The 19,212-nt window shown below is 44.0% G+C and overlaps 1 protein-coding gene across 4 annotated transcripts in view; it reads right to left on the reverse strand.

The window, feature by feature from the left end:
* Positions 1–19,212, reverse strand: part of ZZEF1 (zinc finger ZZ-type and EF-hand domain containing 1) — a 113,431-nt gene that overhangs the window by 9,774 nt on the left and 84,445 nt on the right. For 3 of the 4 annotated variants that reach the window (XM_030861721.2, XM_030861716.2, XM_030861714.2), the window contains exons 38-49: positions 17,535–17,685; positions 15,984–16,123; positions 15,372–15,649; positions 14,137–14,311; positions 13,505–13,637; positions 8,253–8,452; positions 6,628–6,747; positions 4,627–4,818; positions 3,419–3,519; positions 1,938–2,073; positions 1,483–1,842; positions 303–446 (exon numbers count right to left, since the gene is read on the reverse strand). In XM_030861721.2, coding sequence (XP_030717581.2) covers positions 303–446; positions 1,483–1,842; positions 1,938–2,073; positions 3,419–3,519; positions 4,627–4,818; positions 6,628–6,747; positions 8,253–8,452; positions 13,505–13,637; positions 14,137–14,311; positions 15,372–15,649; positions 15,984–16,123; positions 17,535–17,685 — 2,130 coding nt within the window. The remainder of the gene's footprint in view (positions 1–302; positions 447–1,482; positions 1,843–1,937; positions 2,074–3,418; positions 3,520–4,626; positions 4,819–6,627; positions 6,748–8,252; positions 8,453–13,504; positions 13,638–14,136; positions 14,312–15,371; positions 15,650–15,983; positions 16,124–17,534; positions 17,686–19,212) is intronic. The other variant, XM_060290362.1, reaches the window with a different exon arrangement.

Raw genomic sequence — 19,212 nt, forward strand, 5'->3', positions numbered from 1 at the left:
AAGGCCTCACTCTAAGGAGCTTGCTGCAGGAAGAGGAATCTCTCCTCCAGGGCCGGGTGGCCCCTTGCTTTCTATTAAAACAAGGTCGGGAGAAGAAACGACTTGTTTGTATAGATTCCTGGGACTGGCTTCAGGGAGGCGGACTGCTGCTGAGACCACGGGAGCACATTCTAGGCCATGTCTGTCCAGGCAGAAAGAGCCACAGTGGGAGTTGATGAAATTCACGCTACTCAGCAACCCTTGCAGGTCCTGCCAGCTGCGTACCCTGAGGCTGGGCGAGTCTGGCCGACCCTGGATCGTACCTCAAAGTTGGTGTTGTTGTTATACGGGTGTTTCGACTCCCTCACTTGCACCTCCATTCCTGGCTCCTCCATGAACTGGCAGGCAGCCAGGGCCATGGTGCCTAGCATGCTCTCTCGGCAGCCCTGGAGCACCTTCTGCAGTATCTGGTGGGACACAGGCAGGAAACATGGGAAGATGGTGACAAAACTTTGTAGTTCAGCTACAGACTGTGCCCAGGGCTCCTGAGTTCTGCTATGTGGGTCCCCTGGTTCTACACAGAAGGAAGTGGAAGAGATGCTTCCAGTCCTGTGAAAGTTTGGTAACCCAGCACTACTTCAAAAGACCAAGTCGAAGATGTGATTTAAAAACAAAACAAAAGATGGTCACCACTTGTCAAGTTGAAACTTAAAATTAGAGCACTGAAGACTCCCCTGGCAGTCCAGTGGTTAGGACTCCGTGCTTCCACTGTAGGGGGCACGGGTCTGATCCCTAGTCAGGGAACTAAGATCCCACATGCCACAAGGTGTGGCCAAAGAAAAAAAAAATTAGAGCACTGGACTTAAGAGAATGCACAGACTCTGGTAAGACCCCACGTCTGCCACCCAGAAGCTGGGAGCCTTGGACAAGCCTCCCGGGCTTGACTTCTTCACCAATAAAACTCCCTGGGTCACAACGTAACACAGGTGTAAGTGCTGGCAGAGTGTCTGACCTGAGGTAGACATTCTAGAAACCATGGTTGAAAACAGACGACGTAAACCTTCCTGGAAGGCTTCCTGTATTACGGGAACAGGCTGTCAGAATCATAATTAACCCTGTCCCGCAGACTTCACACTGTGTGAGACCCTAGGGAACATGAGAAGAGACAGGCTACCAAGGAGAGTTAGACTCTTAAGTCTGAAAACAAAAAAGGAAAACTGCAAGGGTAGGTTTCGTGGATTGTTACATCAAACACTCCCTGAGCACCAAGTCTGCCTAGGCCATGAGCTCGGCTCCAGGCCAGTACTTGGGAGAGTTTAACAGCGACCTGACCCTGCCTTCGTTGCGTTCACACCTGTCAGGAGGGCTGTAGAGCCACACAGGTAACCTCACTCCAGGAAGGCACTCCCTAGAGGAAGCCTATTCAAACGCCCCAGCGGGGGGCTGGGAGGGACACAGAGGAGGAGCAAGTGGGGTAAGAGCCCAGCCCGGCTGCCTAATTACCTTCTCCCACTGGTGCTTTTCTTCCAGCTGCATGAACATATCCAGAATGTAGGTCATGTGGGCAGGGCCGCTCAGCTCCAGGATGTCCTCGCTCACTGGCACGTGCCCTGGCCACTCAGCGAGCAAGGATGCGAGCACATGGCGGGCGTACAGGACTGCTGTGGCCTCGTTCACGCGGAAGAGGTAGTCGCGCACAGCCCTCTTGCTCTTGCAGTTGAGCTCTTTGTGCAGGAGGGCGGCGCTCTTGCTGCGCCGCTGCTTGGCGTAGCTCTGCTGCAGTTCACTCTCCGTGCTGGAGATCAGCTTCTGGGTCACAGGGTTTGACTCCGTGGTGGCCTGGTCACAGCGTGCGGGCCGGGACTGCAACCCAAAGACCACCGTCACAGAGGCCTGGCCTCCTCACAACTGGGGTGGGGGCAGGGCAGACACCTTGCTTCCCAGGTGGGGCAACATACCAAGCATGGTAAGATAATCATGTCTGTATCCACAGCTTTGGCGCTCTGCTCGTCCAGTCTCAGACTCCTGCTGGGCTGCCACCTCTGAGCCAGGGTCCGTATTCTTTCATCAGTGGTGAGCTCATCCCCGTCAAACCTGAAGAGAAGGAAGAAACACAAAGTTGGGCACCCTAGTTACAGAAAGGCAAGAGTTTAACCTGCAGTGAAACTTGCAGAAATGCCGATCCGAGTTATTTTCCTGTTATTTTGCAATTACATTATTACGTTCCATATTTCGCACACTAGATTCACAGTGTTCATCTATTCGTGCACGCAAACGTGCACACAAACGGGCACACAAACGTGCACGCATGCCCACGTGCCCAAAGCAGAGATGCAAGCCATCCCTTAGGATCCATTCTTCCTTTCATTTAGAAACAAAGTTCCCTGAAGTTTTAGCAAGATACACAATCACCCAGCTGGAGACATAGTTCCCAGTCCTCCTAGCAGCAATGCAACTAGGGTCATGCCAACGGGAGGCCAGTGAGGTAACGTGTGCCATTTCCGCAGCTTGCTCTCAAACAACTGGGTTAAGGATGAGCTCCTTTCCCCACCTTCCCCCTTTCCCCTGGGCTGGAACAAAGAGCTGGTGTCGGGGAGCCAGCTCTGAGGACACAGATGAGGACAGCACCCTTGGGGGTGCGGGGTCCCTTGTGAAGCAGACCGCCCACCCACCATAGGCTACTGCCTACCTCTGGACTGTGCCGTGAGAGGGAAAACAAATTCCATCTTCCTTGACCATGATACTTCTGTGTCCTAACTGATGCAACCCTGCCTCATCTCACAAAGGATTTGAGGCAGTAGATAAGAAATACATATGGGAAAATAGAAATATGAAATAAAAGAAAATTAAATTGGAATTGGATATAAATCAGAATAGGAAGTCAAAATTAGGATGTGGGGGATGGAGGAGGAGATTAGTTGCAGAAACATAAAGTTCTCCACAAATTTAAGAGCTGGGCCCGAGAACTAGCTCTGAACTTCCTGGCCAAGAGGAAGGGTATATTGTTAATTTTGTAATAATCCTTGAAGAAAAAAAAATGAAAATAATGTACAGAAGTGAAAAAACAAACAAACGAAAGGACACTTTTGACGAGAATGTACCAGAAGGTCCTGCTCTGCACCGTTTGCTCCCTGGGCTGACATGGGAGAGAGACCTTGGCGTCTGTGTCAAAACTCTGCCCCCACAACGAGTTTACTCTAAGAGGCAGACTGCGAATATAAAGCTCTTCCTAAAGAAGAAGCACACAACACAACTCAAAGATGAGCCATGCGGTGTGGCACAGCCAGCTTTCATGTCGCTTTATGAAGAACTGAAAACCAACTGCTCTTTGGCCTGTCAGGAGTTTTTACCCAGATCTAGTTGGCAGGAGGTAAACAGAGTCCCGCCCTTACTTGTTGCCTCACTCACTACACTTTGGCTGTATCTAAATGTCCCTTACCTCTTCTGAACCTCCAGGAAGAAAGAGTCGGTCCTCTTCATCTGCAGTTCGTATATGGCCCGGAGAATGTGCAGAGGGGCATTGAGGGCGTCGTGAGCCATCTGAAGGCCACAAGGAGGAAGTAGAAGAGAGACAATTTAAACTGCATTAACACATTATTGATGATCTGACCTCAAAAGTGATAAAACAATTATTTCCTAAAGTTACCACAAGTTATAATTTAAAAACATCACATGGGCACTTCATGTATATAAGATTATAAGCCCTGGGCTTCCCTGGTGGCGCAGTGGTTGGGAGTCCGCCTGCCGATGCAGGGGACACGGGTTCGTGCCCCGGTCCGGGAAGATCCCACATGCCGCGGAGCGGCTGGGCCCGTGAGCCATGGCCGCTGAGCCTGCGCGCCTGGAGCCTGTGCTCCGCAACGGGAGAGGCCATAGCAGCGAGAGGCCCGCGTACCACAAAAAAATAAAAAATTATAAAAAAATTAAAAAAGATTATAAGCCCTAAAACATGGACTGTAAAATCTGCATTACTGTTATAAATTCAAAGGAAGATATAAAACATGGAAACACCAAAAAAAAAGTCATGCAAACAAATGTACTGTTAATAGTCAATAATAACCCACCAAATTGTATTCATTGCTAGCTTCTCTGTAGCAGCTGCCTTGCACTCAAGTTTGTTAAGTGGCACATAAATCTAAGTACTGGACTTTCTTTTGAGGTTTTTAAAAACTGTACTTGCTTTCCTTATATCCACCCCATACTCTGTTTACTCTTCACACAGTTAGACCCTTTGAAGTCCAAGCCCTTGCCCATTTTCACATCATTCTGAGGAAGAGTGGATTATTCAGGGAAAGTAGGAGTGTGTCTTGAGAAACTGTGAGGACAGACTGTCACCTGGGGATTTATGGACAGGCCTGAAATTACATGCAAAATTTTACAAAAGTTATTTGCAAGTATAGTTTATGGGAGAAACGATCTAAAGCTTTTGGGTCCATGACCCCCCAAACATTAAGAACTACTGTTGTAATAGGGCTTTTCCATCCCTCTGGACGAATTCTGCACAATACCGACTGAGTCTTCAGGAAGCGCATTCTCAGGACATCAGTCTGAAGCATTTTCACATGGAGGCTAAAACACAGCCCAAGCCAAAGAGAATCCATTCCTTAGAGTCCCTTCCTCAGTCCACACCGTGACCCAAGAACGTACCAAGAAACATATCCTGGTGGGCTCATCCAGGCTTTCGAGAGGGTCCAGCTTTTTCTGCTCCGGCTCACCCGGGCTGCTGACTGACCGTTCCACCTCTTCCTCCTGGTCACCTCGCTCATCCAGCTCCAGCTCTCCATGCTCAGCCAAAGTGCTGATCTCCTTTTTTGAGGAGTACAGCATGATGGACAATATCTATACAGAAAGAAAATCAGGCAGGGCAGGAACATGAGTGTTTAGTGGGTGAGATCTTTAACCCTCAAAGGGTAGAAAATATCTGACTGAACCTTTTAAAAGACATCAGAATTCACAAAAAGAATGTAAAATTAGTAAAGAAATATGAAAACATGTTCAACCATACTTACAATAAAAGAAATGCTGACTAAAAACTACAAGGGACTGTGACCGCCTGGAGGGGTGGGATAGGGAGGGTGGGAGGGAGGCAGGGAGACGCAAGAGGGAAGAGATATGGGAACATATGTATATGTATAACTGATTCACTTTGTTATAAAGCAGAAACTAACACACCATTGTAAAGCAATTATACTCCAATAAAGATGTAAAAAAACAAACAAAACAAAAAAACAAACAAATAAAAAAACTGGGAACAAGCTAAATTTCCCACAGTAGGAGTTTGATTAGTGCATATCTCACACAAAGGAACATTCCTTACAAATAATGACAAATTTCTATTGGTTTCGAAAAGCGTTTGTTAGATGATATTTAGAGAAAAGCCATGTTATATAGCATTACCCTATTTTGTAAAAATATGTGCATAGAATAAAAGACTTTAAGAACACTGAAAAAAAAAATAAAAAAATAAAAACTACACGGGACCTTCGTGTTTAACTTTGCCACTGATGGTGTAAGTTGTTATCATCCTTTTAGAAGGCATTTTGGTGAAATGTAAAGAGCTACACAAATGTTCATAACTTTTGACCTGGTAACTCATCTTCTGGGAATAATGTAAAATGTGTAAAAAGCTATACTCTTGATATGGTCAATGAAGCATTTAATAATGGCAAAAAACCTGAAATTCATCTTTATGGATCATCTGCAGCCATTAAAGATGGTCGTTATGAAAACTACCTAGCAGCCTAGAAAAGTGGCCATCACATGACCTCAATTCATTTCAACAGTGTGCCTCATTGTACAATCTAAACCTACGTATGTAATATAAACACAGAAGGAAAAAAATTAGAAAAAGGAAATACACATAATACTAATGGTAGCTGTGTTTGGGGTGGATGAAATTTGGGGTTTTTCTTTCTTTTCTATTTTTCAAACTTTCTGAATATAAAAAATATAAGTTTTTGAATGTAAAAAAAAATTTACTTAAAAATATTTCCTAAAGAACAAGAGCTCAAATGCTCACCAGGTTATCCATTAATATGTTTCAGCGTACTTTCCTAAAACCTAACCAAATCCTCCTGTGGCAACTGAGAGCTGCTTCCTGGAGCTCAGGCCTCTGCGTGACTGAGAATGACCACCTGAGCACCCCCATACAGCAGCAGCCTTTTCTGACCTGAAGCTGACGCTTGGCACAGAAACGCCCCAGGGAACCACAGTAATTCCACTAAGAAAAGTCTAAGGCCTATGGCGAAAAGGAATAAAATGAAAATTATCAACTAAAATCCTACATAAAATAAACATAAGTGAGGACAAATTTAGGAACTGATTTTAGCTCAAAGGAAGTTTAAAGGGAAATAATAATTCAAGGGCAGATTTACTACCATGATATAAATGGTCAACCGTGTGTTTCCACAAAATACTTCTCTTCCAATATTCTTTGAACAAACATCAAATTCATTTTCCCTGACAAGGGAGGACAGGTGTCATAATCTCTATTTCCAAAAAGGAAGACAAATATAAGACACTGTTTTAACAACTGCACCAGATGAGAGTACACAGGGCAGAACCAGCTGTAACTGACTCGTGGTTCTAACTCCCAGGCCAGTAAATCTGCATCAGGAAGCAGCAGCAGGAATCACCCTGGTCCCTTACTTCCAGGTCCCGGAGGAGCCACGTTTTACTGAAGCCGGTCCCTTTGCTGCACTTTTTCACCAGCAGCTTCAGCAAATCAGTCTGAAGGAAGGTAGCATGGGTCTCTTCAAAACCATGAGCCTGTCAAACAGAAAAAGAATGATCTGCAACTGCCTCAGAGTGAAGAAGGTAAGGGTCACTCGGGGAGAAGCAGGCCTCTGTCACAGCCCAGTCTCAGCTAGTGGCCCAAGTTCACCTTCTGGTGAAAATTCCAGAGTCAACGGGGAGGATGAAACTCTGAACCTGAGCCATAACCTAAGTGTGTTCGCTCTCTAATTCATTCACTCAACAAGTATTTCTGAAGCTTCGTACATTCTACGTGCTGAGTCCTGTGCTAAGAACAGAGGTTTTATGTCCCTCTCCTGCTCTCTACCTTCCAAAAGCTTCCCACTGCCCTGCAGACTGAAATCCAAGTCCCTATTCATAGCTGACAAGGTCCCGCAGGCTCCCTGCCTGTCTCTGTGGTCTCATCTCCTCCTCGGCACTTTCCTGAATCCCTAAGGTAGTTCCTTCTGCTCCCTGACAACCGGGCCTGGAGTTTGACCTCTCCCAGGATGTAATGCTCTGCCCAGACTCCTTATTTATCACCTCAGATTTCACCTCCTCAGAAAGGCTCTTTCTGACTCATGGTGGATTTCCTTGCAGGCTCTTTGTTGTCTCCCTTGCAGTTTAGGCTGAAAGCTCCATGACAGCAGGGACATTCTTTCTAGTTCAACACTATGTACTCAGTTCCATCTGGCCCCTGGTGCTCGACAAATAGACATATATTTACAGAATGAAGGATTCAAAGACAGAAATGGTCTCTGCCCTCAGGGAGTTTATTTTCTCTTTCCTACGGTAATGTAAACAATTGAAACAATAGTAGATTGTGATAAATGCCATGAAATCAACAAACAGCAGATGTGTGGTCTTGTCTCAAGCCTAAAAATATAAACTCTCAGGGCTGGGCCAGAGCTGAAATGCCATCTAATCCAATCTCCTTGTGGTGCTTGAGTCGTTCCACGGCCTCCTCGCCAGTGTTGCCAAAGTCAGGGAACGCATAAACTTTCCAAATGAGATCCTTCTCTCATGGCTAGTTCTGTTGGAAAGATCCTCCCTATCGATGCCCCTCAGATGGTAGAAGAATCATGTTCCCCACAAGTCAAGGCTTCCCATCTCCATGTCAATTATCGCCCAGCTCTTTAACTTGTCTGTCTTCTCTTACACCAAATGCCAAACCTATTGCTCCAAGATCCCGTAAGATATTGTATTTTTCCTAGGATGAACCAGAAGGGACTGTGGTTCAGAGGCAAGTGAGAAACTGTTCAGTCAATTTTTCTTCTCATCTTCCAAGGTTATGGGCCCATTAGGTAGTGGTACCTGGTTCCATGAGGCAGGACTGAAAAATTACAGAGAACCAACTATTGGGAAAACTCTGTTTCTTCCTTAAAGTTATCCTTGTGCAAGGTGCCAATTATTTCTAAAAATAATCAAGATCCTATGATTAACCATCCATTGAAATCAGACGGTATGTCCTTCTAGTTAATACCCTGCAGGTGTTAAATCACAGCCAGATTCATTAGCAAATAGAAGAAGCTCACCACTACCTTCAGTGTTTTGTATAATCCTTTGAGGGCCAAGGACAGGACCCAAGTTGCTTCCACTGCCTCGGGACAATGGCTGTCCATGCTGGTTTGCAGAAGGTGACTGGCAATAAAGGCAAAGTGCTGGGAGTATTGGCTCAGCTGGGCCTGAGAGTTGCTGCATTCCGGTCCTCCTCCTTTCTGGACCAGCTGGTAGTCCTTCACTGAAGGGTGATGTCAGGCAGGAAAAGAAGGCACAAAAAGCACAGTTAATACTTCCTGCAGATAAGTTTCTTCCCCAGTAATGTGCCTTACTGAAGCAAGAACTGCAGACCCCAAAACACAAATCTCTCTGGCTTCAAACTTAGCCATTATATTTAAGGCCAGCTTGCAGCTGAGCACAAAAGTGGTACTGGGCCACCTACCCACCAAGCCACCAAGAGATGCAATTCACATTCCTACTACTCACACAAACAGGTTGTCTCCAAAGGTGTTAAAGGAAGTTCATAAACACAGAACACATGAGAGACTTCCATTTCAGAACAAGCCTGAGTAAAAGGGATCGGGTTTACCCTCTTACATTAAACAACCAGAACCCTGGAAAAATACATGAAACGATGGTTTGCAGACATTGGACAATAGGTAGTACAGGACGATGACCCCTGAAAGAAGGGACATAAACCAGGTGAGCCTTCCAATAGCCCTGGCTATCTGGAGACAATTTCCAGCCTGCACAGCATGGAGTGGAAATCCAAGTCCAGTTTTAATGAACTGAGGAGACAGAGGTCAGAGTTCAGGGAAGTCAAGGCAGCTAGGACTTATGGGACACAATATCACAGAGAAGAGAGAGGCACAGAGAGAGGGGTGTGTGGGAGACCTCTCTAGATATCTACAGAGGGTTCCTCATGAGTATTTGGCTGAATACTGATCTACACAAATGTGAGAGGAAACTAGATAGGAAACTACCTGGTTCTAGGAAAGAACTGTCAAAAAGCAGTAGGCAGAACAATTCTTGGAGCTCACAAAGAACTCTGAGAATATTCTGTCTTCTGACCAGTGAGAGTGGAAGTGTCCTAGTCGGGGGCATAAAACTATTTGAAGACATAATGATCAAAAACATCCCAAATTTGATGGAAACTATAAATGTGCAGCTCCAAGGAGCTCTTTAAGCCGTCAAGCAGAAGAGACAATGAAAATCACGCCAGGGCACATCGTAATCAAAACGCTAAAAAGCTGTGATTAAGAGAAAAATCTTAAAAGCAGGCAGAGAAAGAGACACATTTTGAAGAGTAACAGAGAATGACAGCTGACTTCATGGCAGAAACTATGCAAACCAGAAGAACAATATCTTTAAGGCGTACAAAGAAAAAACTCTCAGCCTACAATTTTTTACCTAGAAAAATTCATCTCACAGATGAAGTCAAAGTAAATATTTCTTTGGTTTGGCAGGACGAACCAAAATAATGATTTTGTAGCAGCAGACCTGCACTACAAGAGATATTAAGGGAAGTTTTTCAGGAAAAAAAAATGATACCAGGTACAAACCTGAACTTATACAAAGGAATGAAGAGCACCAGAAATGGTAAATATGTGGCTAAATATTAAAGCTATTGTTTTCTCACTTTAAGATCCCTTTTAAAGTATGTGACTTTTAAAGCAAAATAAATAATGTATTGTGAGGTTTATATCATGTAAAAGTAAAATGTGTGACAACAACAGTACAAAAGATGATGGAATAAAAATACAAAACCTATGTTTCTTCACTATATGTGAAGTGGTAGACTGTTTGAAGACAGACCACGATGAGTTAAAGGTGTATATTATAAACCCTAATGCAACCAGTAAGAAATTATTTGAAGGTAAACTACTGTAAACCCTAAAGCAACCACTAAAAAAATAAGATATACTTTAAAGTTAATAGTGGAGATAACATGGAATCATTAAAAAAACAAAAACAAAACCAGCTCAATCCAAAAGAAGTTAGAAGGAACAAAGAACAGATGTGACAAACAAAAAACAAGCAAGAATATAGTAGAGGGGCTTCCCTGGTGGCACAGTGGTTAAGAATCCGCCTGCCAATGCAGGGGACATGGGTTCGATCCCTGGCCCGGGAAGATCCGACATGCCGCAGAGCAACTAAGCCCGTGTGCCACAACTACTGAGCCTGCACGCTACTGAACCTCATGCACCTAGAGCCCATGCTCTGCAACAAGAGAAGCCACGACAATGAGAAGCCCGCACACCGCAACAAAGAGTAGCCCCCGCTCGCCTCAACTAGAGAAAGTCTGCGCACAGCAACAGAGACCCAACACAGCCAAAAATAAAAACAAACAAATAAATAAATAAGAAGATAGTAGATTTGAACTCAATCATCCTGATAAGTGTATTGAATACAAATGGTCTAAACATCTCAATTAAAAGGCAGGTATGGGCTTCCCTGGTGGCACAGTGGTTGAGAACCTGCCTGCCAATGCAGGGGGCACGGGTTCGAGCCCTGGTCTGCGAAGATCCCACATGCCACGGAGCAACTGGGCCCGTGAGCCACAACTACTGAGCCTATGCGTCTGGAGCTTGTGCTCCATAACAAGAGAGGCCGCGACAGTAAGAAGCCCGCGCACCGCGATGAAGAGTGGCCCCCGCTCGCCACAACTAGAGAAAGCCCACGCATAGAAACGAAGACCCAACACAGCAAAAATAAATAAATAATTTTTTAAAAAAAGGCAGGTATTGGGGAGGGATAAATTAGAAGTTTGAGATTAACAGACATACACTACTACATATAAAACAGATAACCAACAAGGACCTACTGTATAGCACAGGAAACTATACTCAATATTTTGTAATAACCTATAAAGGAAAAGAATCTGAAAAAAGAATATATATACTGAATCACTGTGCTGTAAACCTGAAACTAGCATGACATTGTAAATCAACTATACTTCCATAAAAAAAACAACAAAAAAAAGGGCAGGTATTGTCAGACTGGATTCAAAACCAAGACTCCACTATGTGCTATCTACACTTGAAATGTAAAGACACAGGGAGGTTAAAGCAAGAGAATAGAAAAAGATGCATCATGCAAATGTTAGTAACAACAACAACAAAAAAGCTAGAGAGGCTACCTAAATATTAAAGTAGATTCCAGAACACGGAATATTATTAGGGATATAAAGGAACGTTTCATAATGAAATGAGAAACAGACCATACACGCAATTATAGCTGGATACCTCAACATTTCTTTCTCAGTAATTGTTAGAACAAATAGACAAAAAATCAGTAAGAGTATAGAAGACTTGAACAGCACTGTCAAATGACTTGATCTCAATGACATCTATAGGACACTCTACCAACAACATAGTATATGCATTTTTTTTCTAGTGCACATGGAATCTTATTTGAAACAGACTAAATTTTTGACCATAAAACAAATTGCAGTAATCTAATAGGACCGAAATCATTCATAGTATGTTCTCTGACCACAACTTGCAATCAGTAACAGAAAGGTATCTGGAATACCCCCAAATATTTGGAAATTAAACAACAAAATTTTAAATAATCACAGAAGAAAGAAAAAAATCACAAGATGAATAGAAAATACTCTGACCTGAATGAAAATGATAACACAACATATCAAAAATTATGGATGTGGATAAAGCCACACCTAACAGGAAATTCACAGCATTAAAATGCTTCTATCGACGAAAAAAGAAAGGTCTCAAATCAGTGACTTAGACTTCCACTTTAAGAAACCAGAAAAAGAAAAAAGCAAATTAAACTCAAAGCAAGAAGAAATAAGGAAATTAATAATGGAAAGATAGAAATCAATAAAAGAGAAAACAGATAGAGAAAAATCAATGAAACCAAAAGCTGGTCCTTGGCAAAGATCCAATAAATTGATAAATCTCTGGCTAGCCTATGAAACAAAAAAGAAAAGATACAAATTACCAAAACCAGGAATGAGAAGAGGCATCTGATACCCCATGTGAAATTCAGAGAAATTAAAGATCTACATTTTATAAGACCCAAATTTATCCCATAAGTGAATGGAGAGATATACCATGCTCCCAAGTCAAAAGACTCAGTATTGGTAAGATGTCAATTCTCCCCAAATGGATCTATAGATTCAATACAATGCCAATCAAAAGTCCAGCAGGGGGACTTCCCTGGTGGTCCAGTGGCTAAGCCTTTGTGCTCCCAATGCAGGGGGCTCGGGTTCGATCCCTGGTCAGGGAACTAGATCCCACATGCATGCCGCAACTCAAGAGTTCACATGTCCCAGCTGAAAGGACTGCACTTGTCACAACTAATGATCCCGAATGCCACAATGAAAGAACCCGAATGCCACAACTAAGACTCGGTGCAGCCAAAATAAAAATAAACAAATAAATATTAATTAAAATAAAAAAGTCCAACAGGTTCTTTAATAGAAACTGACAAGCTGATTCTAAAATTATACAGAAAGACAAAGGAACTAGACTAGCCAACAATTCTGAAGAATAACAAAGTTGGAGAACCTGATTTCAATACTCAGGAGAAATCTACAACAGTCAAGACAATGTGGTATTTGCGTAAGGACAGATATATAGATTAATGGAACGTAACAGAATCCACAAATAGACACAAACATACATGGGTCAATTAATTTTCACAAAGTTGCCAAGATAATTCAATGAAGAAAGAATAGTCTGTTCAACAAATGGTCGAAGAACAATGGGACAGTCACATGCAAACAAACAAACAAACAAATAAGTCTTGACTTTTACATTGCACAGTACACAATAATAGCACAGATAGTGCCTAGTGCTGAAGCTGAATGATAAAGCAGATTATTTCAAGAGCAGACCTGGGCACATAATGATGTACCTTCACTGTTCTATTGATGAAACAAAATGGAAAGTGACATGAATGCCAATACAATTATGTGAAGTTATTTTACAGTCCTGTAGCCACCTGACTCCATCATATATTTAAATTACCCATTAGAAAACAAATGACACTGGCAAATGAAAAGAGTTAATGTTCAGAACCTAAACATCTAGCCAACTCAAAAACACAGAGCCATGTACACAAAATAACAGTGTGGAAAGGGCCTTCAAAGTGATTCCAATTCAACCACATCACTTCAGAGACAAGTAAAAAGAAGTTCGGGGACCTATAACTTGTTTTTTAAAAATTCACATGCAGGGGAAGAACCAAGATATCTTAACTGATTTTAGGGTATACAGAGATTGGACAACTGTCTCTCATTCTTAGAAAAAATCATTATGCTTGGGACCTGTTTTCCTCTTCCGGGTTTTGACGTTGACGATCACAGCCCTGTTCTTCTCAGTAAAGTGCTTCAAGATGATCACATTATGTGGTTCGTTGGCATTATCCATATAAACACAGCGGGTCCCCGCGCAGAGGACCTAAACATGACACAGACAGAAAAGGCAACTCAGCAGCATATAGAGCACAGTGCCTTTTGCTTGTGCCGCTGACTTCAACAAGCAGTCAAGGACAGGGTTCTTCCCATCTCTAAGTCCAGGGCCTGGCACAGGCCTGGCACAGGCCTGGCACAGAATTGGTTTAAGTGCTTGCTGGATAAAGCCATGTTTTCACAGTCCTCTTCGTCCCAACCAGTTGAGAGACGTGAAGAGTAGAAATGAGATCAAGGTGAATGCCAAAGTGAACAACTGTATTTTGAAGTTCTCTGTAACTTAATATATTACAGTTACCTATTATTCAAAGCCAAGAAAATGAATCAAATGGCTAAAACTGTTAAAAATGCAAGTTGAACAAACCACCCCATAATCTTGAAAATATACCAATACTGTAAAGGCAAATTATACAACTAAAGAAAAAAAAACTTCCAAAGATATACGCTGTGCACGTGATGAAGAGGAGGCCAGGCCTTCAGTGGCGTACCTGGGGGAAGCCGACCAGCACCAGCAGCGTGAAGATGTTGGTGTGCTTCAGCTGGAAGGGCAGCTGCTTGATGCAGTGGTCTGTGAAGGTGGCAATGACGTCACGCCACAGGGGGGCGCTGTTGAGTGACCGCAGGATCTCCGCCATGGAGCAGGCCCAGTCCAAGCCCACGCGGCTAGAAGGCAAGAGCTCCATTAGACGGCAGCGCAGAGGCTCCAAATTCAACTCATCAGGTCGCCACACTCAAAGGCAGACCCAGAAGCATGCCAATGAGCCATTCATTGTATTAATTTAAAAACTACCAGAATGTTAGACAACTCTTTAACTGATCAGGAGCCTACTCCTCTATTCTTTTTTTCTTTAAATCATGAATACATTGTTGTGCTCTATCAAATGATTTGTCTTCACTGGTTGATATGATCACATTGTACTCCCTCACTCCCATTTTGGTTGTTGTTAACGTAGTGATTTTAAAACTGTAAACCCTCCTTGATTTCCTGGAATAAATGTAGTCAAAAACAAAACAAACAAACAAAAAAACTACCAGAATGATGCTTTTCATATAATGATAAGTGTGTGTGGGGGGGATATCAAGATTTGTTACTTATATACTCAAGTCTACAGCTATGCTTTTAAAAATCTCTATAAAAGGTCATGCACCATGTGCACTTGTGCACACTCACATTCACGTACAGAAAAAAACGCACAGGAAATGTATACTAAAATAGCACCAGGGAGTTCCCTGGTGGCCTAGTGGTTAGGATCCTGGGCTTTCACTGCCACGGCCCGGGTTCAATCCTGGTCAGGGAGCTGAGATCCTGCAAGCAGTGTGGTGGCAGTGGGGAGAATAAAACAGCACCAGATGCACTGATGTGGTACAAGGCAAGGTGAGTTTTCCCCCTCATTTTGGTTTTCCAAATTTGGTATTTTGATTATGTTACTTTTATATAATGAAAATAGATCTATTTTCTTCAACCCCAAAGCCTACACTTATTACTCTCAGGAAAGAACAAACCAGAATATGTATCACCAGAGAGTGCCCAGACTGTACAGCTGTCTTAATGTGGGTTTTAAGTGCAGTTTTAATGTCGGCTGACAGTGTTGCTAATAAAACACATTCCACTCTCACAAAAGATCCCTAGACAAGAGCAGGGAAGCACGCTGAAATTAATCAACAGCCAGATCACTGACCTAAGTAAATGAACACCAAGGTGGGGCACAGTGAGGGCGGCTACCTGTCCAGACACACAGCTCCCAGGCTAAAGAGCAGGTGGGTGGTCTTCCAGCCATCTGGCACAATGGAACTGTCCCCTGCTGCAAACAGGTTGTGTTTGGCCGAGAGGACCTTGGTCACTGCGGCATCTACCTCCACTGGTGAAAGGCGGATGATTAACTGGCCGAGAAGACCCAGGGTGAGGTGATACGTTTCATTCAGGTGGCCTGCATTTGAGATGACGACCTGGAACATGAGTGGGAGCACGTGCTCCAGGTCTATCAGGGGGACTGTGGGATCCTGTCGAGAGAGGAGAAGAATCTGTTCAATACAAAAATCTATGTAACCACACCAGCTAAACACTCCATCTCCTTCATATATTATTTATAACTGGCCTGGTGCCAAAGGAATTATGCAGTGTCTTTCACAAATGGCTTAGGGACAATAGACTGTGAAATAAACATTCTCAGGTATCATCTTACAATCCTACTTGTAATTTATAATCCTACCCCAGGGATACACAGATGACTGCAATTAACAGTTAATTCCAGTATATGGCTTTCCAAAAATTTTTTCTATGCATAACACTACCCACCCCACCCCCTCTTTTTTTAAATGCCAATTTGTCTCTTACCGAGTTTAAGGGAGGTAACATGGCTGCTAATAATCCCAAAATCCTCTTCTGGGAACACTCAGCAAACACCTGCTCAGGGCTTGGAGTAACTGCCTTTTCCTCGATCGGCTTCTGAGATGATGCTTCTGCATTTTCAGCATCTGAGTTGTAAAACACCAAGCTCTGAGAGTTTGCCAGGTTCTATATGTGTATGAAGAGGCAAGTAAACCACTGCACTGTTCCTGTGCCACTACAGAATCAAGCTGGGACTTTAAAAACCTATTGCTGAACACGCCTTACTCAAGGAGGTCTGTCCTGATCACCCTGGTTTAAGGTTGAGCCTGCCCTCTGATCTCTCCCAACCCCTCTGCGCTCTCCATTCCCCTGCTCTTCTGCGCTCATGGCATTTAATTACCTTTTAACACACCATATTATTTGATATTGATTGTTTACCATCTGGCTTCCCTTCTAGATTTTTGTTTTTTTCAATGATGTATCACAAACACCTAGAAATGTTTCTGGAGCACAGCAGCTATTCAATAAATACTTGATGGATGAATAAACTATATGTGAACCAGGATGCTGCTCCTCAGATGGAATCAGACCAGAGTGGATTTTGATGACCTGGATTGACATGGAGTCAAACTGTTTTCTGGACCTTAGAATTATAGGCCCTGCAGAGATAAGCGTCAGCCCCATCTGAGAGCTGGCCCCACGGACGGGGCAGGATGCCGGTGCTCACCCCTGCCTGTCACAGAGCGGCCGTTTGGGGAGGATCCCGCCTCCCCGAGCCGTCCTGGACTGGGCTGACATTGCTGCCGCGCTCCTTCTGCCCACAGCGCCCCCACTCCTGGCTCCTCAGTTGCCCTGAAACAGCCCTGACCTTGCGCTGCCATCCCCAGCAGATGTCCGAGGGCCTCCACAGCAGAGTGCACAGCCCCTCTCCACTTCCACCTTCCAGTGCTCCACTCCCTCCCTACACACCTGCCCCCCAAGGGACTGCCTGAATTCTCTGGGGGTTCCCACTCTGGGGCCTTTCTTTGCTCCTGTAGTTCTTTCTGCCCTGAATGCCCTTCCCCCCAGTAGATCTCAGCACAATGAAGGTCCCATGCAGGCCTTATTTACAAGGGCTTTACAATGACACAACCTGTTCCAGCTACACACCCATCACCGCTAACACCCACTTGGGCCTCTCTCCTGGACAGAATCACATCCCAGCTCAAATCAGTTACACACACCTTTGTCTTAAACCCTCCCAGACTGTCAGCACTGTGAGGGCAGAAGATGTGTCTATCTGTCTGACTTGGTCCCTGTTTCAACCCCAGGGCCTAGCACAGTGCTTGGCACATAGAAGGCACTCAGTAAATTAGGGAATAAACAAGGTAGGAAAGCAGGCAAGATGAAGAAAAGGTGACTTTCAAAGTGTTACCAGTACCATCTGATGTAGAACTGAGAAACCATGCACCCTTGGGTGCTAGCCAATTTTAAATTGTATGCAAGGAGTAAGTCAGGGACGGGTATGCGTGCACTTTAAGATCAAAGAGATCAAGGTAACTGTCAAAGAGTCTTTACCTGGAAGTTCTGTAGGTGCACAGGCATCTGCAGGTGAGTCTGAAATCTGCGTCTGGCAGGAAGGACCCTTCAGTAACGATGCAGCTCCCCCTGCCTTGCTCCTCTGCTTGCAGTCTAAAGGTCTGACTTCCTTAGGGGCATCCCTCTTCCCCTAAAAACAAAACGGTGAGTGTAAAAGAATTAAGGTTTCTTTCTTAAAAAAGTTTACTTGTTAATCTAATACAACTTTTAAAATCACTAGCCAATCAGTCTTCACAAACAAAAATACTTTTGAATTAGAGAATGCCCCTCGTTTCTGATGATAAATCTGTACTCTAATTAAGACAGTAATCACTGCATCACATCCCCCCAACACCTTCCAAATGCCGCTCTGTCAGAGCCTGCAGTCACATAAGCAATAGCTCTGGTACAAACCTCTAACACATTCTATTTATCTTCCAGAAGCCAGGTATAGACAGTTCTTCTCTTGGGGAAAAAGAAAAAAAGCGAAGGTGTGGATTTCCTTCTAGCACAGTAAGCTGACTTTACACCTTTGAGAATTCCATTTTGGCAGAGAGACTTATAAAGGGGGCCCTCATTGGAGCTGGGAGGGTTTTCTGGGCTCAGGAGTCTGGCAGTGAGCTGCCCACACTGGCAGGGTGACAGTCCTTGACCTGAATTTCCTTAGGAGTCACTCAAAGTCACCCCAAGAATCACCTGCACTCCCTGGGCCCTCAGGGTACTTTTCCTTGCTGTCACACAGGCTTATATGTGGAAACCAGGCCAGGCAGGAAGCCTTCTGTGCACGGTGGAGGCACCCTAGCTCCAAGGAGTCTGCGAAGGCAGGACACTTTGGAGCCAAAGATGGAGCGTTGTCCAACACTAAACACTCATGAGAAGAGGACACTTTGGAGCCAAAGACGGAGCGTTGTCCAACACTAAACACTCATGAGAAGATCCTGACATCTCCCAGCGGCAGCTACTTATCCTCCCTTCTCCAGATACTGTAACCTCAACATCAATCCTACCCTCAACACCCCAAGAAGAAAGTGGCTATAAGATTGTCCAGGAGATTTGCCCGAAGCACACGACGGAACCAAGACACAATGGAACTTGAATCTAAGCTTGAAACTGATCACAGCACCAGTTCTGTTTGACCACAGGATGACTGGAGCTTTCTGAGGTTTGTGTTAACCCTGCATCGAGCAAGTCCATCAGCGACATTTTTACAACAATACACTTTTTAAATTAAGGCATTCTCTGTATTGCCCAAGATACAGAAGAAGAAATGGTAATGGAAGAGAAAATGTGGGTGCTTGAAGAGTGGACTGGAAACTGGAGTACCATTTACTTGGCTGCCAACAATGAAAACATGGTAAGTGAAAATGGACCACTAAGGATGAACTTCTGCTTATTAACGAGTCATCCAATGGTGACATTGGAGTCACCTTTTATCGAAGGGTTAATTGTACGTGTCAAAGCTTCAGCCTCCTTGCAAAAAAACCCCGTGGCTATCTGGTTCAGCATGCTCTACTCAGGGAAGGACTATTTATACACACTTCCTGATCGCAGGAAGGTACGTATTATTTTTCTAGTCAACACAAGTGAGGACGGATTCATGACTTCCCTGACGATGGCACTTGCCAAAGGCCGTGATCTGAGCCCTGAAGACTATGAGGTTTTCAAAGAAAAGACAAAG

Source organism: Globicephala melas, chromosome 20 (genome assembly GCF_963455315.2).
Source record: "Globicephala melas chromosome 20, mGloMel1.2, whole genome shotgun sequence".
Lineage (NCBI taxonomy): Eukaryota > Metazoa > Chordata > Mammalia > Artiodactyla > Delphinidae > Globicephala > Globicephala melas.